Genomic DNA, 25616 nt, shown 5'->3' with positions numbered 1-25616 from the left:
GGTGGGGGCGTCCGGGGGCGGGGCCTGTACGGGACTGGCGGGGACGGATGCAGCGGGTCTCTGGGACTAGAGGGGAAGGAGTGGGAGGGGCTATTGCCTTGACAGGCAGCAGGTGGAAGGCGGGTCTTCGCGGAGGGGCGGAGTCTGGATGGGCTAGGGCTTCCTGAGTGGCTAGTAGGTTAGACAGACGGTAGTGGGCGTGACCACTTCCTGATAGGCAAGGGATGGGCCCTGGAGACACGTAGGCCAATCGGCGCGCGGGGGAGGGGCCTTGTCGGCGCCGTCTGTCCCGGGCCCTTGGCGCTGCCCAGTCTGGCTGTGGCACCGCCCGTTGTGAACGCGTACTTGCAAGCTCTCACCGGCCTCTGCTCCTCTACTGCGTCCGGGCCGCCCGCCCGTAGCCATGAGCGCGCTCGGCCCGGGTATAGCCCGCCGTCCTCTAGATTAGTCCCCGCCGCTTCCTAGAACCCGTTTGCAGCATGGAGTCGCCCGCCCCGAACCAGCCCGCCAGCATGCCCCAGTCCAAAGGTAAGCTCGCCCGCCGGACCGCGGCCTTACCCTCTCGCCCAGCCCGAGCTCGGGCTGTGAACCCCGACTTCTTTGTGATCCTACCCTATAAGGTTCCGTGCAATAGCACCCCAGCCCAGAAACTCCCTCTCTTAGGCTTTGGGTTGCACCCAGGCCGAGATCTCCCGGACTGGACCCAGGCTAGGACTTCGTTCTGCTCACCTCGTTCCAGGCCAGGGGCCTCACCCTGATCTCAGTTAGGCCTCGGGGCTGCAGCCTGGACCGAAACAAAGCTAGACCCTTGTGGGACTTGCTCCGATCCCCCTCACCCCCGAGTCTTTAGGCTGCACCAAGTCTCTCATTTTTAGTCCCTGGCCTCTGGGCTCTATCTTTATCCAGGTTGGAACTATACTCTTACTCTTCATCCGGGCCCCCACGGTGCTAGTATTACTGGAGACCTTATTATGTCCCAGTGCTGGGTCTCTGACTATACTCCACATAAGAACTCCTTGGATCCCCCCACCTCCCTCCCCAATCTCTCCATTCTTGTGAGCCTCCTCTTACAGCCTTGTCTTTCCAAAACACATCTTGGTCTCCCACTCCTGAGCAGCACACTGTCCCTTTGCAGATTTCTCTTTGGCTGAGTTGCAATCTTTGCACTTGGGGGCGACCCTTTCCCATGCTAATTAGTGTCTCCAAGGCTGGTTGTTTCTAGACCTTGTTCCCGCTCCTTGGGACCTGGGTTGGCTGCCAGCCATGTAAGGGGCTTGATCTTGTCTCCTCCAAGTAACTGGCCTTCCTGGAAATTTTTGCGAGGTGGCTGTGGTGGCGGTAGCAACAGCCAGATTTGTCATGAGGGTGAGGGAGGGAGGATGAGACTTGGAGGGTAAAAGGGGGATTTTTTCAGGAAGAGGAAAGGATGTTTTTGGTGTGTGGGAGTCTCAGTAGGCTGAGCTGTGTGAGAATGAGCTCCAAATGAGACTAGCAGCCCTGCATTGCCTGCTTCTTGCCCTATATATGGCAAACCCCTTGGGTTCTTTGGGCCTCAGTTACCTTACCTGTCAAATGGATATCCCAAATATGACAGGAAACAATGTTTTGAAGCAAGTGTGGATGAGGTGGTTGAAAGTTCAGCATGACACCTGGCACATAGTAGGTTCTCAGGGAGGGCAGTTGCTGCACCCATTTTTATGATGGCCATTTTTCCTATTGGAAAGGTTGCAGCCATATAGGACCAGAGCTCTGCCTCTGGATTGTACTTGCAGAGTGAGCAGGAGGAAGGAGAAGTGGGTGTGTGGAGGCCCCTCAGCAGGGGTGGGACCTGCTCCTCCTTTCCTGGAGGGGCTCACCAGTGAGGGGTCCTCAGAGGGTGTGGGTCCTTCCTCACCCCTGCTGCCAGTGGCTGTGGTAGCTGTGGGCTGGAGCTGGGTGGGCAGGATAATTACGTCTTACATAAGTGGGAGGCCGGATCCCTGACCATTGCCCAACCGCTGGCTGTGAGTAACTCAGGAGGCACTCACTGGGGGAGGTGGCTGGGAGACCTCGTGGAGCTGCAAACCTCAGGGACTGGGAAATTAGACATTCATCCACCCAGGAACAGTTTGGAAGCAGTGTTTGTTTTTGGAGGCATTTCAGCATTTCCAGACAGGAGATGCCTCATCAAAATAAAAGTTGTAAGTGTGGAGAGAGAGAGAGAGAGAGAGAGAGAGAGAGAGAGAGTGGTATGGTAGCAGAGCCCTGTGGGAGTATCCTGCTATGTGACTTGAGGCTAGCCACTACCCTATCTGGGCCTCAGTCTGCAGGCCAACATAAATTCCAGCTTATAGATCCATGTAGCATGATAGTGGATGGATTGGATAATGGCCTAGGGACCCTATTGTTTGGTTTAGGTTTGGATAAGGAGGTGGTAGAGGAGCCACCATGTCCTTTACCAAAAATCTCAAGAGATGACCCTTCTTAAACTCTTTTCCCTGTGTTATTCTTGTCTTCTTTATCCTTATTGCCCTACTTACAGATGAGGAAACTGAGTCTCACAGGCACTAGGTGCTTTGCCAGAGGCTGCTTAGTGGTTCCCCAGGCTCTCCTATGTCCCACTCCTATACTAGGTTCTGGAGCTGAGCTGTGGGGTACCCCACACCTCCTTGTCTATCACCTCCATGTCCAGGGGGCCATATGGAGCCTGAAGGATGGCCTAGGCCAAGGTGCCACCCATGTGCACAGTCCTGACAGATGGCATGTTGTGTGCTTCCTGTAGCCTGGCCCATTCAGCAGATGCAGACTGAGGCTTCCCAGGGGAGTGGCTGCACTGACTGCACAGAGCAGAGCGGGTTCTTACGTTGCCCTCCTGATGCCCTCCTTATCCTGGGCACGAAGATCCCTCGCACAAAGCTCTTGCTTTAACTTCTTGAAAGACTTTGAACAAAGCAAGGGAGTGGCTGGCACTTGGCCTTACCTTTGTGCTTCCTTCCTGGCAGTGGACACTTGCCCGTGCTCTGTGCACTGGTCTGGGGAATTCTTCTCCAGTGCATGAGAGTCTTGGGCTCCACAGCCCGGTTTTTCCCACCTCCTTGCTCACATATTGGCTGGGGTCAGGGACTAGTGGGGTGAGCACAGTTCAGTAAGCCACATTTGCTCTTGGGGGCACCATGTGTGTTGTGCAGTATGCATGGTCTCTGCCTAGAAGGGCCGTTCTTGGGATTTTCATGATTATTGTCATAGGGCTTGGATTCAGGCTGGTGGCCCTGGCTTCAGAAGCACTATCCTGGACTGGCCCTGCCTGTTGTTCTTACAGCACCCCCCCCCCACCCCCCTCCCCATCCTGGCTGTTGGAAAGACTGGAAGGTGGCACCTCAGGGACTTCCCCCTACCCTGGTATGACGCACAGGAAACTCTCTATCAGCCAGCCTGTGGCTCAGAGCCCGAAGGGAGCAAAGTTCCCAGCCGGCCTGTGTGGGGAGAGGGAGAGGGCCACAGGGCCGGGCAGTGAGGCTTCCGGTGGGTGAGTCAGCAGGCCTGATGCTGACTCACCGCTGGCATGCCTGGTGCTGCCTGCAGCTTAAAGCGGTAATGCCTGGTGGTGGGCAGGTGGGTGTGTAGGGGCTGCAGCCAAGGCCCTGCAAGAAGCAGTTGGTCCTGAGCTGGTCATGGCAAGCAGCCTTATCCTGGACCTTGGCTGGGCTGGGACCCCTGGACAAACCCTTCTGTCTTGCCCGGGAACTTCCTCTGTTAGGCAAAGGGCTCTGTTTCCTCTTGCTCACCGCAGGCTGGAGCAGGTGGCAGTGGCTGTTTACTGCTTTTGGCCCAGGGGACTCCTTCAGGCTCAGAGGTACAGCTGGGGCCAGTGAGGGTCAGGAGCAGAGGCAGTGCAAGGCTAGGGAGGTTGGCCTCAGTGGCCTTTGCCTGAGCTCCCGGAAGCCAGTGATGTGAAGATCTGGAGCTTCTCTGCCTGGGGTCAAATCCCATCTGGGCCCCTTTTGCAATGTGACATTGGATAAGTTGCATCTGGTGCATTCTCTGTGTGCTTCTCTGGTACAGTCTGGCTTCCAGGAAAGTCTCCGTTTCCCTCACTTTCAGAATGGCAATAGGGACCCCTTTAGCTAGGTGGAGGCAGACAGCCTTTTTCTACAGTGGCCAAGTGTCAGGTACTGGACTATACCCTCCAGGAGGAACTGCTCGGTTAGGCAGGAAGTGGGGGTGGAGTCTCAGCTCTGGTGGGATGGGCCTAGTTTCTAATCCTGGAAACACCACTTCCTCACCTGGGCAAGTGACTTGCCCCCCTCTGACCCTTCAGTCTCCTCTTCTGGGAAGTGGGAGGAAAACACCCCTTCCGTGTAGGGTGGTAGTGAAGATAGTGTTTGTCAAGCAAATGGCACCTGTGATTATTTTACAGTTGTGGTGTGGCTGCTGTTCACTGGGGGTAAATACACAGGACAGAGCTTCCCAGGATGCCCTTATTGGCTCCGTGATGCCAGTTTTCCCTGACTATAGGGCTCTTGAATGTTAGCCGGAATCTACTAGGCTCTCAGACCTCTTATTTCTGTGATCCTCAAGCTGGAGCTGGAGCTTGCTTTTACTCCCAGGCTTCTTGGAGAAGATGAGTGGGGAGCAAAGAACTGGGGAGGGGCGTGCCACCACCCCTGGCTTGGTGCCCTTTGCATTAAAAGGTGAATAAGGGAAACATGGGAAATGTGGGAGTGGCCTCAGGAGCAGCATCCTGGGCCGAGAGGTCTACCTCAGTGTGGGGATGTACTGGCCTGGCAGGGGAAGCAGGGTGCATCCTAGACTCTCATGCCTCCCCTAGGCCATGGCCCTGTGCTGCTTGCCCAGTGGCTCCTCCCTGCTTCATGCCCAGAGTGTGGAGGCCAGACAGGACCCAACAGGACCCAACGGTCTAGTGGCAGCCTGCTGGACCCCAATGATTCAGACACCAAGCTGCCTACTTATATCTGATCTGAGAGGGTCACCAGGCTCTCTGCCCTAGTCCCCTTCCTGTCCTGTGGGTTCCTCTCTGACCTGGCATTCCAGGGGCTTCTTCTGACTACTAGCAGCCTCTCCCTGTTGGTTCCCTGTCCCAGCTAATTCAGATAGTCTCTCCTGCTGTGTATGGGCCATGACCAGGCCTACACCTGCTCTTTGGCCCCTCCTGGTGGTGGTGTCCCAACCTGACAGATGGGTCTTCCATTTCCCTCCTTTTAAAAGAAGTATGAATGAATGACCTGGGTATTGGTGGCTCATGCCTGTAATCGTAGCTGTGTGGGAGATCTGAGTATCAACGTTTGAAGCCCCTCAGGGCAGGAAAGTCTGTGAGCCTCTTCTCCAATTAACTACTCAAAAAAAAAAAGTTGGAAGTGGAGTGTGGTTTAGTGGTAGAGTGCTAACCTTGGGCAAAAAAAGCCCAGGGACAGTGCCCAAGCCCCGATTTCAAGTCCCAGTATCAGACCATACACACACACACACACACACACACACACACACACACACACACACACACACACACACACACACACGTATGTATCCACAGATGCCAAGAGGATATGTGGAATGTGCCTGTGTGTTTTGCTTTGCTCTTTCTTTCTTTCTTTCTTTCTTTCTTTCTTTCTTTCTTTCTTTCTTTCTTTCTTTCTTTCTTTCTTTCTTTCTTTCCTTCCCTCCCTCCCTTCTTCCTTCCTTCCTTCCTTCCTTCCTTCCTTCCTTCCTTCCTTCCTTCCTTCCTTCTTTTTTGCCAGTCCTGGTGTTTGACCTCAGGGCCTGGGCACTGTCCCTGAGCTTCTTTTTTTTTTTTTGTCGGTCGTGGAGCCTGAACTCTGGGCCTGGGCGCTGTCCCTCAGCTCTTCAGCTCAAGGCTAGCACTCTACCACTTGAGCCACAGCACCACTTCCAGCTTTTTCTTCTTATGTGGTGCTGAGGAATCGAACCCAGGGCCTCATGCATGCAAGGCAAGCGCTCTACCACTGAGCCATCTTCCCAGCCCCCTGAGCTTCTTTTTGCTCAAGGCTAGCACTCTACCACTTGAGCTACAGCACCACTTCCGGCTTTTTCTGTTTATGTGGTACTGAGGAATCGAGCCCAGAGCTTCATGCATGCTAAGCAAACACTCTACCACTAAGCCACATTCCCAGCCCCTCTTCTTTTTTTTAAATGAGATGAATTCCGTGTGCACATTACCCAGCTAAAGAAATCCAGCAAAGCTTACCAATTGCATCTCCCTTTCTTCTCCCCTAGTGGCTGTCCTGATATTTACATTAATTATTGCATGCTTTTCTTGGTTATTTTTAAAAAGTAAGCTTCAAAATTAGGCATCGATGGCTCATGTCTGTAATCCTAGCTACTCAGTAGACTGAGATCTGAGGATCATAGTTCAAAGCCAGACTGGACAGGGAAGTCTGTAAGATTTTTATCTCCAATAAATGCCAAAAAGTAGGATGTGGCTCAAGTAGTAGAGTACAGTCTTGAGTAGAAATGCTAAGGGACAGTGCTCAGACCTTGAGTTCAAGCCCCAGAACCATCATGTGTATGCATGCACACGCACACACACACATACACACATACACACACACACACACAAAATAAACTAGTGTACACAGGGTTTGCTTAGCTCACTGTCCTGCAGAATCCTTGGATCCTGTGTTCCACATTTCAGTCCTGGAGTGTGTTGATAGGGAACAGCTTGAGCCAGCCAGTGGGGTGAGCTCCATATCCTTCTCACAAGGTGCATCGCCTCAGTTTCTCGTCTGCACACTAGAAGTAGGTATTCAGTTGCAGAGCTGACATGTTCACTTATGAAAGCGTTGTTGCTGTAGATGTTGTTACATTGAGTAAAATTCCCCTACCTGGCCCCAGAGTATGCTGTTCCTAGCCTGTGCAGCTATATTGGCAGGTTTGACTGGGCTCCTCTGTATCCCTGTGCTCAGGGATACATGGGTTCCCCAGGAACCCATGAGCTGGTGTTAAGCGACAGACCAAGTTCCATGGGGCAGGGTTTTGAAGGGCCCAGATGTCCACAGCAGAGTTTCAGCCCAATCAGAAGCTAGGTGGGAAGTGACATGGCATGGCTGGTGCATGGTGAAGAGTCCAGGCCTAGCTCACGGCAGATATCCACTAAATGTCAATAGGAGTTGTGTTGTGGGGTGGGCAGCTGGAGGTGTAATTTCCGGAGCAAAGGAGATGAGGGCATGAAGAGCTCAGTCTGGGGAGGTCTGATGAAGGGAGAAGGTGACTGAGCTCATGCTGGAGCCAGCTGCCCGCCCTGTGGCCATTGCCTGTCCTCTCCTTTCCATCTTCCCTTGGTTCTGGTGTGTACTAGCTATTTCTGGCTCTTGCTTGTACCATGGCTTGGTACAAGCCTTGGCTGCCTCATCTCAGACCTTACTTTTACTGCTTGTAGGTTTCTTCAGTGCAGGATTGCTCTTGTCCTGGCCAGGAAAGTCACTTCTGATGGCCGGTGTGTGAGCAGTGTCCCTGGCCTCTGCCTGCCACTGCAATCCCACTGCCCAGTCAGGACAGCTGTAAGGGTCCTCACACTTGTTCCGGGGGGCCCTGTTGGAGTGTCATCTTTGATGGCAGGCCCCTGGCTGCCAGGTTTCTACAGCATACAGGAGGCTAGATGGTGCAAAATGGATATGGTGAGAAACCCTAGCAGGCTTAGCAGAGAAGCAGGCCCTGTGAGGTAGACGGATGGAGATGCTGAGGGCTCAGAGGCTAATACCTGGCCAAGTGGCTATATACAGCTGGAGAGCAAGAGGTCAGGGCTATGGGTCAGTGGCTCCCTCATCACTCTGGTCTGTTGCTCATCTGTAGTGGGTGGTACAGATGGCCTAGAAGCATGGGGTGGGCTATGGGGTTGGTTGGGGGCAGATCCCAGGAGTGATATGTAGTAGATGCTAAGTAAATGACAGAGAAGTTGTTATGTCTTCTGTCAGCATGAGGCTGCTGTTTCAAAGCCCCAGGTCATGGCTTCCAGGACCTTGAGTATCAGCCCAAGGTAGGGTGTGTGTGTGTGTGTGTGTGTGTGTGTGTGTGTGTGTGTGTGTGTGTGTGTGTGTGTGTGTGAGGAACTCAGCTCTGAAAGAGCTTGGGAGACCTCTTTAAGAGTATCTCGATCACAGATGAGGTGTTGTGCACATCTCTGATTGATGCTGATAAGCCTGAGCTATCAGTGCAAAGCTGCCCACCTCACCTCTCCTTGGGCCTCAGATTCCCTGCTGTGTGGTTGTGGGTTGGCCTAGCTGTGTTCCGAGGGACCTGCAGGATGGAGGTGGTCAGCTTCATAGGGGTCTGGGAAATCTTGCCATTGATACCTGCATAGCAGCATTTGATATATCCAATGGGCTTAGCCAACTGGGTTTGGGACTTCTCTGTGGAATCAGGAGTCAGAGGAAGATGGACAGTGGGGTGAGGACTAGCACAAAAGCTGCAGGGGTTACACCTGTTCTTGGTAACCTCGGGGTAGCACTGACTGGGACTTGGTGCAGGTTTCTTCTGTGTGTGGTCCATATTCTGGCTGTCTTTGTTGGAGCTAGCCAGCCTCCAGACCTGCCTTCATGCTGGACTGGCCCTACCAGATGCTTGATGTGTACCTCTGTCACCCGGTCTCTGACTCACGTATGTGACAGACCTTGAAGACTTTTCCCTCAAGTTGCTGCTCAGCTAGGTAGCATCTGATAGGTGGTAACCCCAGATGACCCCTGTCTAATCATCCTTGAGTTAGGAGTCAGACACAGCTAAGGCACCTGCTGATAGAACCCAGGAGGTCATTGTTGCTGGCACCCAGAAAGGTTCGGTCCCTTGCCTGAGGGCACATACCCAGGAAGTGGCAGAGTTGCAGATCCAAATCCACTGGGCTGCAGACACCCTCTCTGATATAGTAACCACAGAAAGGTCATTTGTAGAAAATGACTGGAGAGAGGTCACTGGAATTGAGAGCTAATCATGAAGGGACTTACCTGTTGGTGGTCAGGGGTACTCTCTGAAAAGGCACCTAGCAAAGTTATGTACCAGCTCAGATGGAATTGCCAAGAGAAATGGTATGTGCAAAGGCCTTGAGTTGGAAAAGAGGGAAATGGGTAAGGGGCAAGAACTTCATACCAAGGCAGCAACTTTATCTCAGTCCATTGGAATGACCTGGGGTCAGTCCCTGAATCCCTCTCAGCCCTTACTCCCTGCCTTGGGGGCTTCCTTGAGGCTGGTATGGCCTTAGACCACACTGATGCCTGGCTAGCTGTGGCCTGAGGCCACACAGATCCTTGCTTGCCCCTGCATCAGGGCCCTGGCTGAGAGGACTTGTTGTGGTTTGCCTGTGATGGCTGAGAGCCTCTGTTTGTTATGGTGACAGTCGTCACCTCAAGCCACACCTGGGTAACCCTGGCTGCCTGGCCATCTGGGCCTAGCCCCAGAATTGACGAGGACAGTGGCAGCAGCTGATAGCCTGAGGCTTGTTTCTGCCCTGTCTCCATGGTGGCCTCCCCCACTCCCGATGACAGCTGGTGGCTGCCCCACAGTGCTCAGGTCATTCCTGACGCAGGCCGATGTCCCTGCAGGGGAGGTGCCAAGGCAAGGTGGGTGCTGCCCAACCTTGGAGAAAGCACTGGCCTCTCCACCCTGCCTAGCTTCAGGGACAGACATGGCCTTGGTGAGAGGAAATAGAGCCCTGGAGGGGGGCATATCTTACACCATCCACGAATCTCTGGCATGAGGTGGGCAGCAGGCTTCAGCCAGAGAGGGAGGGGTGGGGGCTGGGAGCAGAGGCAGTGCAGGGAAGGGTGCAGCTGTGAGCCCCCCCAGAGACACCAGTGTCTGCTGGGGCCTGGGGACCAGGCCATGGCTCTGAGTTCAACAGGCCTTCATTCTTCCTGCCATCTGATTACTTATGTTCTTGCTTCAAAAATCCTCAAGAATAAAAATGCCACCAGGAGTTGGTGGCTCACGCCTGTAATCCTAGCTACTCAGGAGGCTGAAATCTGAGGATCACAGTTGAAAGCCAGTCCGGGCAAGAAAGTCCATGAGACTCTTACCTCCACCTAACCACCAGAAAACTGGAAGTAGTGCTGTGGCTCAAGTGGTAGAGCTGAAGACCCAAGGGACAATGCCCAGGCCCAGAGTTCAAACCCCATGACTGACAAAAAAAATCCCCCAACACACAAAAAAAAACCCCAACAAACCAAAAAACTTAACACTACAAACTGCCTATAATTCTCATTGTTTAAGATGGATTCCCCCCACCCCCACCCCCTTTTCAGAGAGGACAGTAATAAACAGGCTAACTATTTATGTGCCATTGCATTACTAGCGCCACTTCCTGGGTAGCAGGCCCCAGGTGAGCTCCTTGCAGATGGGCTCAGTCCTGGACCTCCAGGTGGGGCAGGTGGCATTTCTGTCTTTTAGGGAGGGTGGCATTACTGCTGTGCACTTCTCTGCGGCAGAGTGGAGGCCTGTGCATGCACCAGTCTCAGGCCAGTGCAGAACTTCTGTCTGTGCCTGCCACACCACACTTGCTGTGGTACACTGTGGCTTAGAGTCCCTTCTTGGCAGCGACTTAGATGCAAGGGCAGAAAGGGCTGCAGGAGTGGATAGTCTGGCAGGGGGAGGGGAGAGGTGGAGAGGGAGAGGGAGGTCCCTGGGGAAGCCCAGGCTGGGTGCTGTTTGCTGTGATCATGGGCTCCTACTGCTGTCCCTGCACACAGGGAGACCCTTGTATGAGGCTATAGTGATGGTTCATGTGGCTTCAGGGACTGGGGTCCTCTGGGCAGGGGGGTAGCAGGGCATGGGCAGTTCTTAGCCCTCAGGAGGCCAGTAATGGGAGTGAGGCAGCAGCAGAGGTGCATAGGTGGGCAATGCAGGTGGTAGAGAAACAGGGTGAGGGACAAGCATGTGGCCCATGTGTTTCTACTCTGATTGGCATTGTGGAGCCATGGTTGAATCCCAACTCAGCCACTCACTAGGTTTGTGGTGCCTTGGGAAATCCCTTCCCCTCTCAGGAGAGTAGAGCCTGTCATCAGGGTGCCCAGAAGCACTGGCAGACCCCTGAATCTGCCCTGGGCCTTGCTTTCCTGCTTGTAAGATGACAGCCATGGTTTCTTCAGAGGTGACCTAACCTAATCCAAGGGTTACTCTCCTGCTAAGTCCCATGCAGCCTGCTAGGTTCTATGATCTATAAAGGCCGACCTTCTGTGCCAGCCCAGGGCTGGACACCTGGCTGCACCCTGCTGCCATCTTGAGTGTGGCCAGGCCGCTCTCATTTCCAGGAGTCAGGACTGAAAGAGAGGTGCTCTGGGTCTTGGGCCTCCTGTGCCATGGGGAGGAGAGGGTTTCTGGGTTCCCCAGGAAAGGCAGTTATGGTGAGAATTTTGCATGGGGCAGAGGTGTGGTGGAGAGCCAGGCACAGCTCGGCCTCTGGGTGAGCAGGTCTGGCTGGACCATCCCTGGAGGGTAGTTTGAGCTGGGTTCCAGCCCTGACCAAAGGTCAGTTCAGAGCTTACCTTGTCTGGTGTTCTCACTTCACAGGTGAGTAGTCAGGTGTGTGGCCTCACATGCCCTTAGAAAGCATGCAGGCAACAGCCCTGTTCCCTGTCCATTGTGTAACTATAGCTTTGGTTGCTTCTCCTGGGCATTAGTTTCCTGCTCAGCTCGGGCATCAGACTGGCATCTTTCCTCTTGCCATGTTTATTTGTTTGTTTTTTTCCTCCCCTGTAGTTTTCTCCTCCAAAGAGTCCTTTTAGGGGCTAGTGACCTATTGGGTGGAGGAGATGCTGAGCTGGAGGGGGTTGGGACTCCCATGATGGTGTGTGGGAGCTGAGCCTGGGTGGCCCATCTGGCTGGGGGACGGAGACTCTTAGGGCTAGGCTGGGCAGGATACCCACTAAGCCTGAGTCTTGTGTTTGACAGAGCCAAGTTGGGGAGCCTCAATCTGGCCTTCTCCCAAGCCTCTAGTCACCCCACATAGGCTTGTTTTCCACAGTGACTCATGGGCAAACAGGCTCAGAGAAGGGACCCCAATGGAGCTCAGTCTTCCCCCACCATCAAGGTTGGCCCAGGTGGGGACAGATACTGCCCTAGGGAAGTACCTCAAACTAGAGGCTTCTGCAGCTCCAGTACAAGATGTGGGTGTGGACAAGCAGGCCGAGCAGGAAGTCTGTCCCTAAAGCCTCCCCTGGACTGCATCTCCACCTGGGTTCCCTGTCTGCCAGTGTCTGTGGGTCAGTTCCACTTTTGTGAGAACACCCAGTCAGGCTGGGAGTGTGGCTCAGTGGTAGATAGCTCAAGATAGCTTGCTCTGCTTGTGTGAAGCCCTGGCTTTATCCTCAGTACTTCAAAACAAAACAAAACAAAACAAAAAACAAAACCAAACAAGACACCAGTCCTGTCATGCTGGATTAGGGCCAACCCTAGTGACCTCATTTTAATTTAATTACCTCTGTAAAAAAATCTTATCTCCAAATAAGGTCACATTCTGAGGTAGTAGGGGTCAGGACTTCAACATAAGTTTTGAGAGACACAGCTCGGACCTTGATTAGAAGTTAAGCACAGACCTTCTGCAGAGTCAGGAGTGCCTGTGCCTGGCACACTCACTCCTTTGACCTGGATGTACTTCTATAGCTGGGTGGGCTGCCCAAGCCCCTTCCCCACCCTAGGTCCCCTCTAATCGTCAGCTGTAATGATAAGCACAGTGTGTGTGTGTGTGTGTGTGTCCTGCAGGCCAGCAATGGGCCCTGGAGTGACAGTCACAACTGCAACTCAGCTTCTGGGAGGGCAGAAGAGCTTGGGCCTAGCCAGTGTGCATGGGATCTAGTCCTAGCCTGGCCACTTCCTCCTTCCAGCCCAGGCAGGCACATGCTCTGGACACCTAAGGCTCTGAGGCCCCTGATCACATTGACCACTGATCACATTGACCACTCTGCATCTGTGCTGGAGACCTAGGGCCTCTTGAGGTCTGAGAGCCTGTGTCATGGCCCCCAGCATTACCTAGGCCAGGGGATGTTGATAGATGGAGAGATTAAACAGACTCCTCACCTTGCCATTTTAGGAAAATCCAAGAAGAAAAAGGATTTACGGATAACCTGTGTGTCCAAGCCGCCTGTGCCCAATCCCACGTGAGTCTGCCTCAGTTTCCTCCCCTGATCATCTTGGAGAGGCCTTCTGAAGGGGGTTGGGAGAGCAAGGAGATAGGATATGGGTGGGTGCCTCTGCTCCTTGTCTTGGTCTGGGCTGCACTGGGCCCGATGGGTTCCATGGAGGCTGATGATCATTATCTGCTTTGGGCCTCTTCCCAGCCCTATCTTGGGGTTCAGCCCAAGGCCACCCACAGCAGCCCCATGCTGGCACCCAGGAGATACTCCAGAACTGATGAGATGACCCTGGGATCCGCCCACTGGGACCAGGACATGCCTAGTTCCCTTGCTAGGCCTTTTCTTCCTCCTGGTGTGGGGCAGCATGGGGTTGAGGGCACTGTGGTCTTGCTGAGCCTTACAGGTCTGCTTTCTCCACAGACCTCCTCGGAATCTAGACTCCCGGACCTTCATCACCATTGGAGACAGAGTAGGTGCCGGCTGAGATGCAGGGCCCTCTCCTGCATCCTCTGCTAAGGTTGAGCTGGCCTGGAGGGCCAGTGGGACTTGGCTATGGGTGGTGGACCTAGCTGGGCTCTGGGGAGGAACTGTCTTCAGGCTGTGGCTCTGGGCCTCCTCCCTCTGACTTTCCTGTTTGGAAGAGGTCTGGTCAGCCTGCTTTACAAAGCCATGGGGAGCCCAGAGCTGGCATGTTGTCAGACCTCAATTTATGAGCCTTGAGCCCCTGCATCTCTCTTACCCCAACTCTTGCCAGCACCGGACTTCCTGACATCTTTGCTTAGTGCCTGTGTGTCTGTCCCTTTAGAGACAGGTTTTGTGTGTGTGTGTGTGTGTATGTGTGTGTGTGTATACACAGATTTTTTTTTTTTGGGTCAGCCGTGGGGCTTGAACTCTGGGCCTGGGCGCTGTCCCTCAGCTCTTCAGCTCAAGGCGAGCTCTACCACTTGAGCTACAGCGCCACTTCTGGTTTTCTGGTGGTTTATTGGAGATAGGAGTCTCATGGTCTCTCCTGCCCCGGCTGGCTTTGAACCTCGATCCTCAGATCTCAGCCTCCTGAGTAGCTAGGATTACAGGCGTGAGCCTCCAGCGCCCGGCCTACACAGATGTTTTATTGAGGGCAGCATCAGGCTCAGAGAGGCTAAATGGCTTCCCCAAGTTCACACAGTGAGGAGTGGCCGGTACAAGGTTACAACCCAGATCTGTCCATCTTGGCCTCTACTGCTCTTTCTGCTGGATGAAGGACAAGGGCCAGGCAGGTTTGACATGGCCGCCACCAATTCCCTCTCTTTTCTGTCTCCTAAGAACTTTGAGGTGGAGGCTGATGACCTGGTGACCATCTCAGAGCTGGGTCGTGGAGCCTATGGGGTGGTGGAGAAGGTGCGACATGCGCAGAGTGGCACCATTATGGCTGTAAAGGTAAATAAAACTCACCCTTTCCCATGTCCTGCCCTGCCAGGGAGCGCCTGGTCCTGGAGGCAGCTATGAGGAGGCATGGCGCTGAGCTGGGCCTGTCAACTGCCCACCATGTGGTCCTGTCATTCCTTATGGCTAGTGACAGGGTGGTGCTTCTCAGGCCAGGCCTGGCTTCCTGGGAGGAGGGAGGTAGGCCCTGCCCCAGCAGCCTTTAACCGGAAGCCTTCCCACAGCGCATCCGGGCCACGGTGAACTCGCAGGAGCAGAAGCGGCTGCTCATGGACTTGGACATCAACATGCGCACAGTTGACTGCTTCTACACCGTCACCTTCTACGGGGCCCTCTTCAGAGAGGTGTGGCCTGGTGGGGGAGGGTGGTGGGCTCCTGCCCAACCTATGTATTGCCAGCAACCTCTGTGTTGAGTGCTGGGGCCTCAGAAGACACAAGGGAGCATTGGAAAGCCCCTCTTGGCCTGCCTGGGAAACAGCATTGCTGGATGCTTGTTGTTGTACTTGCCCCTCCCTGCCCCCATGCCTTAGTTTCCTCGTCTGTACAATGAGTCAGTTACTGAGCTTGCCTCCTGAAGTTGTCGTGGAAACCAGTGGTGTGTCCGGCTGGTGGGCAGGGAGAGGGGTTAGCTCTGGACTCTGGGAAAGAAGGGTGGAGCTGCCTCCTACAGAGCTGGTGAAAAGTGCGGAAAGCTTGGTGAGGAATCGGCGGGAGAGGAGGTACTGGGCTAGAAGGGAGGGTTTGCTGTCTATGCTGTATAGGACTTACTTTTTTTTTTCTTTTTCCGTTGATGATGGGGCTTGAACTCAGGGTCTAGGCACTGTCCCTGAGCTTTTTCATTCAAGGTTTAGCACTCTGCCATTTTGAGCCACAGCGCCACTTCCACATTTCTGGTGGTTAATTGAAGATAAGTCTCAGAGATTTTCTTGCCCTGGCTGGCATTGAACCACGTCCTCAGATCAGCCTTCTGAGTGGCTAGGGTTACAGGCGTAAGTCACCAGCATCCTGCTGGGACTTGCTTTTGTATAACACTGCTAGTAGTCTTAAAGGCTTCTAGTTCCGTACTCTTGCATGGAGCCCTTCTCAGGACCCAGTGGTGGCGCAGAGCCTCTGTGTCATGCATCTGCTCTGGCAGGCTGCACCCCAGTGCGTCAGGAGGCTGAGCTAGGCTCTGTCTTCTTGGTAGCCATCCTGAGGATGTTGAAGGAGCAGGCCATGGTCCCATGACTCCCAGTTTCTCCATGTCCTCAAAGTCCCTTCCCAGGGGAGCTTGGGGCTGGTGCTCAGAAGCCAGGCCACATAGAGCAGGGCCCAGAAGGGTCACTGAATACTGCTGCCCCCTGCAGGGAGATGTGTGGATCTGCATGGAGCTCATGGACACATCCCTGGACAAGTTCTACCGGAAGGTGCTGGAGAAAAACATGACGATTCCAGAGGACATTCTGGGGGAAATCGCTGTGTCTGTAAGTGGCCCAGTCCCCATGGGTTGGGGAGTCAGAGTCCCCGCCTTGTCCAGCAGGCACAGAGCCTGCTGTGTGACTATATTGGCACAGTAATTGCTCCTCAAAGGCTTGGTTTCCCTACTTGGGACCAACCCTTTATGGAGACAATAGGGGCTTGGGCTTGGGGTTTCTGGACTCCCACAATTCTTGCCTCTAGGCCCCTGGGTGTTACTCTCAAATTCGTGATTGCCCCCCCCCCCCCATCCCCCAGGATTTACTAGTACTGTAATTAATGACCTGGATATAAAAAAAATGATGATTTTTTTTTTTTTTTTTTGTCTGTGGGGCTTGAACATCTGGGCCTGGGCGCTGTCCCTCAACTCTTCAGCTCAAGGCTAGCGCTCTACCACTTCAGCCACAGTGCCATTTCTCGTTTTCTTATGGTTTATTGGAGATAAGAGTCTTACAGACTTTCCTGCCTGGCTGGCTTCGAACTGCGATCCTTAGATCTCAGCCTCCTGCGTAGCTAGGATTACAGGCGTGAGCCACCAGTGCCAGGCTAGATGATCACATTTAAAAAAAAAAAAGAACTTAGGACTTACAACTGCCTCATATTAAGAAAGTCCTAAGGCAGTGTACAGAGGTATAAGCTGAGCTGGAGAAACATTTGTTTTTGGAGTCCATACCTTCCTAGAAGTGGGAAGCAGCTGTTGGGTTTGAGAAGTTGAAGGGAAAGGGGAGACAGGATCTGGGATATCCATAGTTCTCAATCCTGGAGGTATCTGGAAACATTTTTTTTGGGGGGGAGGGGCAATCGTGGGGCCTGAACTCTGGGCCTGGGCGCTCTCCCTCAGCTCTTCAGCTCAAGGCTAGCGCTCTACCACTTGAGCCACAGCGCCACTTCCGGCTTTTTTCTTTTTGCTTATTTGGTGCTGAGGAATCGAACCCAGGGCCTCAGGCATGCAAAGCAAGCGCTGTACCACTGAGACACCTTCCCAGCCAGCCCCATCTGGAAACATTTAAAATAGCCCATGTATCCGGCTCCCCTGTGACCCAGTCCCCAGTGGGTAGCTCTTCTGAGGGATGGAGAAGAACCTTGGGGCCTGGTAGGTCAAAGTGATGGCTGCTGGGAAACAGCCTGGGCTCTGCAGAGTTCCCAGGCAGGTCATATCCAACTTTGAGGGTAAGAGAAAGCTCAGGAGGCCAAAGAGACTGCACCAAGACTCCAGGATGCTGGGGCCTGGGCAGGAGCTTTGGGGACCAGGGCTGGAATGTGTATAGAGGGGGTGGGGGTTTTTTACCCTGTCACTGTCAATTCCACCTGCAGTAACAGTGGTCCTGACTCTCGTGTCCTTTCCCAGATCGTACGGGCTCTGGAACACCTACATAGCAAGCTGTCTGTGATCCACAGAGGTCAGTCTCTCCACCTCCTGTCCCACCAGCACAGAGGCTGCTGACTGAGATCCAGAGAGGGGAGAGATTTTGAGAGGCAGAGGGGTCCAGGCTGCTTTCTACCTTGTGATCTACTGTGCTCAGAGTCAGGACCGGATAACCTTGGTTTGGCTGACTGCTTCCTGTTTGTTACTACTACTACTACTACTTTATTTAGTGTAAAAATAGGTTTCAATTCAATATTGTCAATTTATGAGTACAAAGATTTTTTTTTTTTTTGGTGTCCTGGGGTTTGAACCCAAGGCCTAGGTGCTGTCCCTCAGCTTCTTTTTTTTTTTTTTGGTCGGTTGTGGGGCTTGAACTCTGGGCCTGGGCGCTGTCCTTCAGCTCTTCAGTTCAAGGCGAGCACTCTACCACTTGAGCTACAGCACCACTTCCGGTTTTCTGGTGGTTTATTGGAGATAGGAGTCTCACAGTCTTTCCTGCCCGGGCTGGCTTTGAACCATGATCCTCAGATCTCAGCCTCCTGAGTAGCTAGGATTACAGGCCTGAGCCACCAGCGCCCGGCGTCCCTCAGCTTCTTAAAGCTAGCACTCTGCCAATTGAGCCACAGCTCTACTTCTGGCTTTTTTGGTAGTTTAGTGGAGATTCTCATAGAATTTCCTGCCTGGGTTGGCTTTGAACCACCATCCTCAGATCTTAGCTTCCTGCATAGCTAGGATTATAGACGTGAGCCACCATCTCCCCACTTAGTATCTTGATGTGTTGCCCTTTCATTTTGTTTTTTGAGTTCAAACTGGAGTTTGAACACAGGGCCTTGCGCTTACTAAACTGCCACTCTGCCACTGAAGTCACATCTCCAGCCTGGGCTTTTCAATGGTTATTTTGGAGATGAAATCTCATGGACTTTGCCTAAGGCTGGTCCTGAACCTCAGTCCTCACATCTCAGCCTCATGAATAGCTAGGATTACAGGCGTGAGCCACTGGCACCTGGGTTTTATTTGGTGCTCTTTCTTTCTTTGTTTTTGTTGGTCATGGGACCTGAATTCTGGGCCTGGGCACTGTCCCTCAGCTCTTCAGCTCAAGGCTAGCACTCTACCATTGAGCCACAGCACCACTTCTAGCTTTTTCTGCTTATGTGGTGCTGAGGAACCGAACCCAGGGCCTTATGCATGCAAGGTAAGCGCTCTACCACTGAGCTACTTTTCTAGCCCCTTGGTGTTTTGACACACAGTTTACTGTGAACTGCACAGCTGTAGTGTGTACCTCTTGCTGGGCAAGTTCCACCACAGGACCACCCTGAATTTTTCTTCCTTCCTAATACCTGCTCTGTGCATGGTGCCAGGGTGGCTTTTATTGCTGGTGGGTTGTGCTGTCAAACACAATATGGCTGCATTTGTCACCTTGGCCTGGAACCTTCCAGCCCTTTTCTGTGTGTGTCCTTACATACATCCCTATGGAGATGTGAGATGCATGGGTGTACACAGATTGGCTGGGAGGGCCACTGCCATGCTGGTCATCACATTGCAAATCTGGAATGCTCTGTGTGTGCACACACAGCCTGTGCCTTAATCAACCCTATGGCTGACATCGGACTTTTGGCTCATGAGCTGTGTGTGGGCCGTGGATTCCCTTTGTGGTAGAGCCAGGTCAGGGCACATCTTGGCCCACCCCTCTGCACAATTGGGGTCTGGCACAGGAACCTCTCACAGCTTCCATCCCCTCATCTTGACCTTGGGGCCCCAGGAACCTACTGTGGGTCCTTAGTGGTGAGCCAGGAAGGGTAGCGGTCTAGGATGGGGCCTGCCTCTAGAGGGCGCTGTCCAGGTGTGGCTGAGAAAGGTGTGTTCCACCTGACAGATGTGAAACCGTCCAACGTCCTCATCAACAAGGAAGGCCATGTGAAGATGTGTGATTTTGGCATCAGCGGCTACCTGGTGGACTCTGTGGCGAAGACGATGGATGCTGGCTGCAAGCCCTACATGGCTGTGAGTGGTGCTGTTGGGCTGGGGCCACTGCTTCTGTGCAGTGGGCAGGCTTCCAGACTTTCCTGTGAGGGAGATGCCCCTTCACCCCATTACCTGCATCCCCCATGCCCTGTAGTCCATAATTCTGTGACCTATATTATCAGGAAGTTAGGGTTCCTTGGGCCCTCCCCAGGGAGTCTGGCTGGGAAGCAGGGATTGGCGTTGGCCCTTGCTGGCCTCTGTCAGGAGGACAGGTGGGTTGGGGGAGGGCCTCCATTTTGGGGTCAGAAAGGTTAGACTTGACTGAGAGAGAGCCTTGGGTGTCTCCCTTACCCTGACCTGGGTGTTCACATCCCCCTTAATCCTCTTTCAGCCTGAAAGAATCAACCCTGAGCTGAACCAGAAGGGCTACAATGTCAAGTCTGACGTCTGGAGTCTCGGCATCACCATGGTACCGCCCAGGGCTGAGTGCAGTCCTTGCTGGTCAGGTGGGGCCGGGTGGGGCTGTGCTTGGGCCTTGAGCTCTTGGGGGGGCGGGAAGGGGCTTTGAATACTTTCAAAGAAAATCTGTTGTCAAACATTCCTGATTATAAGACAATGAGATACAGGATCATTTCCCTGATCATTTGGTTTACACATCACAAACATCCTCCGAGCTCTGAAGTCAATCACTGGCCTCCTTCCTAGAGCTCTGGGTGCATGTCAAAAAATCCGAAGTTGAGCTCTCACTGTGCAAGTGATTTCCAAAGCCAGATGATAGAAATTCTCCTAAATATTTCTCCAAGCAAGAAATGCATTGTTCATGGGTCCTAGGTCCTTACCCTGGGCTCAGTAGGATAGGGCCTGTGAAGGCTGCAAGGGCTACTGGTTTGAGCAGCGGGCATAGGTACCATATCTTTTGATCTTGGCTGGAGTGCAGCCAAGATCCAGATTGGGGGTTCTGGCTCTTATTCCTTCTAGAAATGCCTGACAGCTCCTCTCCGGGCTGCAAGAGGTGAAGGTCAAAGTTTATTTGGGCTCTGCATTCAAGCTTCTAGTTGAGAAAGCACAGTGGCACCAATATGCAGGAAGAATCAGAGAGGGCAGGAAAGTGAATGGCACTGTCCCCTAGTTCTAGGGGATGAGAGAGACAAGGGGCGGGGCAGACACTATGTTATAGTCACAGTGGCTCTCCTGGTGTATGGACCATTCAGTGGACTCAGCAACCTGGAGTGGTCCTCAGCCCAGGACTCATGGGGCATGTCTGTGGATCCAATAGAACCTGGCTCAGGGAAATTTGTGCCACCCAGCCCTTTGGCTAGCTGATGTTGGGGTAGTCAGAACCCGACCTGTGTTGAGGTATCATGGTCACTCTGAGAGCCTCTAGATCTCTTGTGATCCCTCTAGTCAGTGCAGACCCATGCTGAGGGGCCCAGGCCCCAAAATGCCCCCTTCATGCCAGTACAGGCCCCTGACTGGCTATAAATTGGGGTTCCCACAGTTCTTCCTCTGTCAGATTACTCCAGAATGTCTCATACCTTCCAGGGTAGAGTTTACTACATTTACTGGTTTCCCAGACTGCATTTACTAGTTTCCCACAAAGAATGTGGCCAGAAACAACCAGATGGAAGAAGGGCCAGGCTGGATGTAGGGCAGCAGCCCCCACACAGTGCTCCCTTGCCCCACCCTGCCAGCTGTGCAGGGTGCAGTCTCTCCTAGAAGCCAGCAAGTAGGGCTGCAAGTACCAGTGCTCTAGTTACTGGGCCGACCGGTGGCCAGGACAGGGAGGATGTGTGTTTCTGTTCTACACACAAGATGTGTAGGAGAATCATGTCATTTCTGTGCAGGTGAAGGCTGCCCAGTTGTGGGTCACACAGACATATTCTGGGGCATGGGATTACCCTGCACAGCTCTGAGTCCCTTAGACCTGGTCAGCACAGACTTAAGTCTGGAAGGCTCTTAGCCTGTAATGAGCGTTGATCAAATGCTGGCCTAGGTGGTGGGTGGGGTCACTGTGGGGGCCTCCCAGGGGTCAGAATTTTATTGCTCTGACTGTGACTCAGCCACTTATAAGGACTGGCTCCAGATGCTGGCCGCTTAGGGTTTTCTAAATGTTTCCACGACCGATAGCACCTTACCATGTATCTTTGTGTTCAGAGGCAGTTTTTTTTTTTTTTGGGGGGGGGGGTCCAGTGGTGGGGCCTGAACTCTGGGCCTGGGCGCTATCCCTCAGCTCTTCAGCTCAAGGCTAGCACTCTACCACTTGAGCCACAGCACCACTTCTGGCTTTTTTTTTAAATGCTTATGTGGTGCTGAGGAATCGAACCCAGGGCCTCAAACATGCAAGGCAAGCGCTCTACCAGTGAGCCACCTTCCCAGCTCATGTTTTTTGTTTTTAAAGATGAGCTAGGAATCGGTGGTCCAGGCCTTGGCTGCTCTCTATCCTTGTCAGGCCCCGACGGCCGCCAGACTTTCTCTTGCTGTGTACAGAGGAACCTTACATCTGCATGGTGGAATCTGCATAGTCTGGAAGAGAGTGTGCCCAGTTCTGTCCTGAGATCACAGCATGTGCAGGCTGCCGCCTGCCGCCACTGTGGGCGGGTTTCCGCCTCAGCTGGGAAGGCCCCTTCCTGGTGTAATAATTAGTGCTCTGTTCCGGCTGGTGTGCTGTATGTGTTGCCGACACAAGGCTTTTGTTTGAGCGGAGGCCTCTCTTCGTTCATTGCGGTGATTATGGCCTGTCACTGAGGCCTTGGGCTGGCACTATGCAATTCATTGCTATTCTAGGCAGGGGCCTGGGCTGACCTGATTGTGGTGCTTGTATCCCAGCAGTCAGAAGCTGAACTCAGAGTGTGTTGTAGGCTGGCTAGTCCCTTCCCAGTGTCTTCCTGCCTACTGCTGGCATAGCTTGGGTAGTACTAGGAGTCCCAATTGAGCGGGAGGGACAGAGATCTATCAGCCACCTCTTGTCACCTACAAGGAGTCCAGGCCCAGCAGGAGGGTGACAGTGTGCCACTCACGTGTGTTGGCCAGAACACAAGTGATGGGGTGGAGAGGGGAAGGCTCCCCGGAGGAGGCGGCAGTGCTGGTGGGTGGGGTTGGAGCTCTACAGAGAAGGGCTGCAGATCTCAGTCAGCTGACCTGATGCAGAGAGAGCCATATCATTTCCTGCTTGCACAGGTGAGTAGCAATGGACAAGCAATAGATATTTAAATCTGTGTCGAAGAGATATTAGGGAGGAGAGTGGCTTGTGGCAATCAGAGACTAGGGGCCTGACTAACTGAAGCGCTTTGCAAAGGGTCTGTTGGCTAGGTGGAGGAGCTTGGTGCTGGCACCCCCTGGCTTTCGTGTCTGGTCTGCTGCAATGTGTCAGGGGAGTGACACTAGCCTAGTGGTCTGGCTGTGGGTGCTGGGCCGTGCTGGGCTCTTCCTCCTCCCCCTGCTTTGGGTGCAAAGTATGCGTTCGTGTGGTGGCCAGAGCCTGCTGACCTATGTCCCCGTTGCAGATTGAGATGGCCATCTTGCGTTTCCCTTATGAGTCCTGGGGGACCCCATTCCAGCAGCTGAAGCAGGTGGTGGAGGAGCCGTCCCCTCAGCTCCCAGCTGACCGCTTCTCCCCCGAGTTTGTGGACTTCACTGCCCAGTGGTGAGTTTTGGGGCTGTGTCCCAGCCTCCTCCTGAATCCTGGCCTCCCCTGGCACATGGTGTTAGAGCATGGAAAGCACAGTTTGAACATGAGGAGTGTCTAGCCAGACCACTGTGCTGGTAGGAAGTGTTAGAATAGTTCTTCCAGAAACATGTGGATTGGGTAGACCAGAAGAGAAGATAACTACCTGGAAAATTTGAATGCATAAAATTTTTGCTTTTATTAATGTCTAGAACATTGTATAGAATTAGGAAATACCTATAGAAGCCTTATAGAAATGAATCATGAGGGCTGGGAATGTGGCTTAGTGGTAGAGTGCTTGCCTAGAGCCCTGGGTTCAATTCCTCAGTACCACATAAACAGAAAAAAAAAAGAAAGAAAAAAGAAATAAGTCATGTTAAAGTTAGAAAGGATATAAGAAAACAGGCCAGGCCAGGTGATGTGACCCTTGTTCTCTAACCCTAAGTAAACGGAACAGGAAGTGAGTAACGAAAGAGGAAGAAGTTACATGGAAATTAAAAGTAATTTTTTTCTGAATAACTCGGGTTATGAAAGAAATTTTAAAAAGACAATGAGAGGGGGCTGGGAAGGTGGCTCAGTGGTAGAGTGCTTGCCTTGCATGCCTGAGGCCCTGGGTTCAATTCCCCAGCACCACATAAGCAAAAAGAAAAAAGCCGGAAGTGGCGCTGTGGCTCAAGTGGTAGAGCGCTAGCCTTGAGCTGAAGAGCTGAGGGACAGCGCCCACGCCCAGAGTTCAGGCCCCACGACCGGACCCAAAAAAAAAAAAAAAAAAGACAATGAGAGCCTCTCAGTATCTATGTGAGATACTCAGGAAAATCCAGAGCCTTTATTTCATCTACTAGAAAATAGGAGTGGTGGTGAGAAACTAATTGGGATTGTCCTTCTTCCAGGACCAGTGATAAAAGAATGTGCATTCCTGATTAAACAGACCATTATAGCATTTTGCGATTGTCATCATGAGACACTACCAGAATCACTCTGGAGACAAACTAAAAATCAGAGTTAGGGAAAGTTGCTACAATATAGTTTGCTATACCTTGGGGGGACCCTTCCCCCCGCCCCAATACTCCTGTTCCTTCTTCCTTGAGTCCCAGGAGTGTGTGTCCCCAGGCTGGCTAGACTGGCTTTCTCTGTATGGGCTTGACCTTAGCACCCTTCCCCCCTCCATTCTGTTGTAGCTTGAGGAAGAACCCTGCAGAGCGCATGAGCTACCTGGAGCTGATGGTGAGCATGGGAAGGGCCTACCTTACACTTTGGGGCAGGCAGTGGCTGGGTGCAGCTGTCCCAGATGCATAACAGCAACTCCTGCTCTCATTCACACACGCACGCACACACGCACGCACGCACATCTGCCTGCCTCCTTCCTTCTGCACCCCAGGCCTGTGGAGGATTACACAGGCTGGGATGGCAGGGCAGAGTCACCAAGGTGGCATGAGGGAAGGCTTCCTGGAGGAAGATCATTTGAACTGATGGAAGGAAGGGTGGAGAGTGGAGAGAGCATTTCCAGCAGGGGGTCCAGTGTGGGGCATGTGGGGCATGTGGGGAAGGGGTGGTTAGTGTGGCAGGATGAGGTGGGGTCTTGAACTACTCTCTCCCAGTCCTGGAGGGCTTCATAGAGGTGAAGGACAAGTAGGAGTTTGCCAGACAGAAGGAGCACAGAGATGGCGTGGGTTGGGGAAGAGGGCTTCTTCCCCCTCTCCCTCTCTGGTGACGGTGCCTTTGTCTCCCCTCCAGGAGCACCCTTTCTTCACCCTGCACAAAACCAAGAAGACGGACATTGCTGCCTTTGTAAAGGAGATCCTGGGAGAGGATTCATAGCGGGCTGACCTGGGATTCCACTGGCCCTCCAGCACCCGAGTCCTCTCTGCTGGGGCAGTGCTTGCCCACAGCCATAAGCTACTGCCATCCTGGCCCTGGGCATTCTGGGAGGAATCGAGGGGGCTGCTCCTGCCTTGGCTCTGCAACCAGCCTTGTGTCTCAAGTGCCAAAGAACCAGATCTTCCAGGACTCCCAGCTAGGCCCACGGGGGCCTCGTCAGTGCCTCTGCTCTGCTGCTCCAAGGACCCCAAGTCTCCACCAAGCCTTGGACTTGGAGGGGCCTGGGCACCCCACGTGAACTCTGCTGCCCCTCCTGGAGAAGGCAGCCAGTGCCTGTGTGGACGAGCCACCAGCTCGGGCCCCGCCTGCATGCCACCCAAGTTGTATATTTTTTTTTTATCTCAACTGAATGGACTTTGCACACTTTGGCCCAGGGTGGCCACACCTCTGTTCTGGCCTCGTGTGGAGGACACAGTAGGGGATGAGCCATGTGAATCCCTAAGTCTCTCATGGGGTAACCTTCAGCTATCTGGGGCCTTGACTCACCACTGGCTAGTGGCCTTGAGGGGCACACCTGTCCAGCCCCCTCACCACCTCTAATAGTGTTGGGTCACTTTTATTTTCTTTTTCTTAATTTTAATTTATCTTCTGTTGACTTTTCTTTTTGCTTTGTGGGATGGGCTGTTTTTGTTTTCTCTTTTTTTTTTTGTTTGTTTGTTTTTGTTTTTCCTTGCATGGTTTGGAGTTGATTACTTCTCCAGCCCTGGGCTTCCCGCAGGCTGAGACCTGCCCTTCTGCTCCGGCTGGAGTCTAGGGAGATGGGTCACTCAAGGTGTCTCAGTGGGCCTGCGAGGGCTCACCG

The 25616-nt window shown here is 53.2% G+C and overlaps 1 protein-coding gene across 1 annotated transcript; it reads left to right on the top strand.

Annotated features, from left to right (window-relative positions):
• The first annotated feature begins 300 nt into the window (after positions 1-300).
• Positions 301-25373, top strand: Map2k3 (mitogen-activated protein kinase kinase 3). The gene is made up of 12 exons (XM_042673774.1): positions 301-528; positions 13025-13091; positions 13488-13536; positions 14370-14483; positions 14714-14833; positions 15836-15952; positions 17293-17344; positions 19184-19311; positions 19664-19741; positions 22776-22915; positions 24115-24160; positions 24671-25373. Exons 1-12 carry the CDS (start codon positions 480-482, stop codon positions 24752-24754), a joined length of 1044 nt encoding a protein of 347 aa, XP_042529708.1. The 5' UTR covers positions 301-479; the 3' UTR covers positions 24755-25373.
• The last annotated feature ends 243 nt before the right edge of the window (positions 25374-25616 follow it).

This window comes from Dipodomys spectabilis, unplaced genomic scaffold, assembly GCF_019054845.1.
Source record: "Dipodomys spectabilis isolate Male_0828 unplaced genomic scaffold, ASM1905484v1 ptg000018l, whole genome shotgun sequence".
Taxonomy (NCBI): domain Eukaryota; kingdom Metazoa; phylum Chordata; class Mammalia; order Rodentia; family Heteromyidae; genus Dipodomys; species Dipodomys spectabilis.
This window is presented reverse-complemented; position numbering and strand designations above follow the sequence as displayed.

Bases quoted from the DNA above. Each gene is read 5' to 3' on its own strand.
- Map2k3 (XM_042673774.1), top strand. From the start codon at position 480: ATGGAGTCGCCCGCCCCGAACCAGCCCGCCAGCATGCCCCAGTCCAAA. The intron at 529-13,024 runs GTAAGCTCGCCC...TTGCCATTTTAG, and splicing joins CAGCATGCCCCAGTCCAAAG to GAAAATCCAAGAAGAAAAAG. The intron at 19,742-22,775 runs GTACCGCCCAGG...TCCCCGTTGCAG, and splicing joins GGAGTCTCGGCATCACCATG to ATTGAGATGGCCATCTTGCG.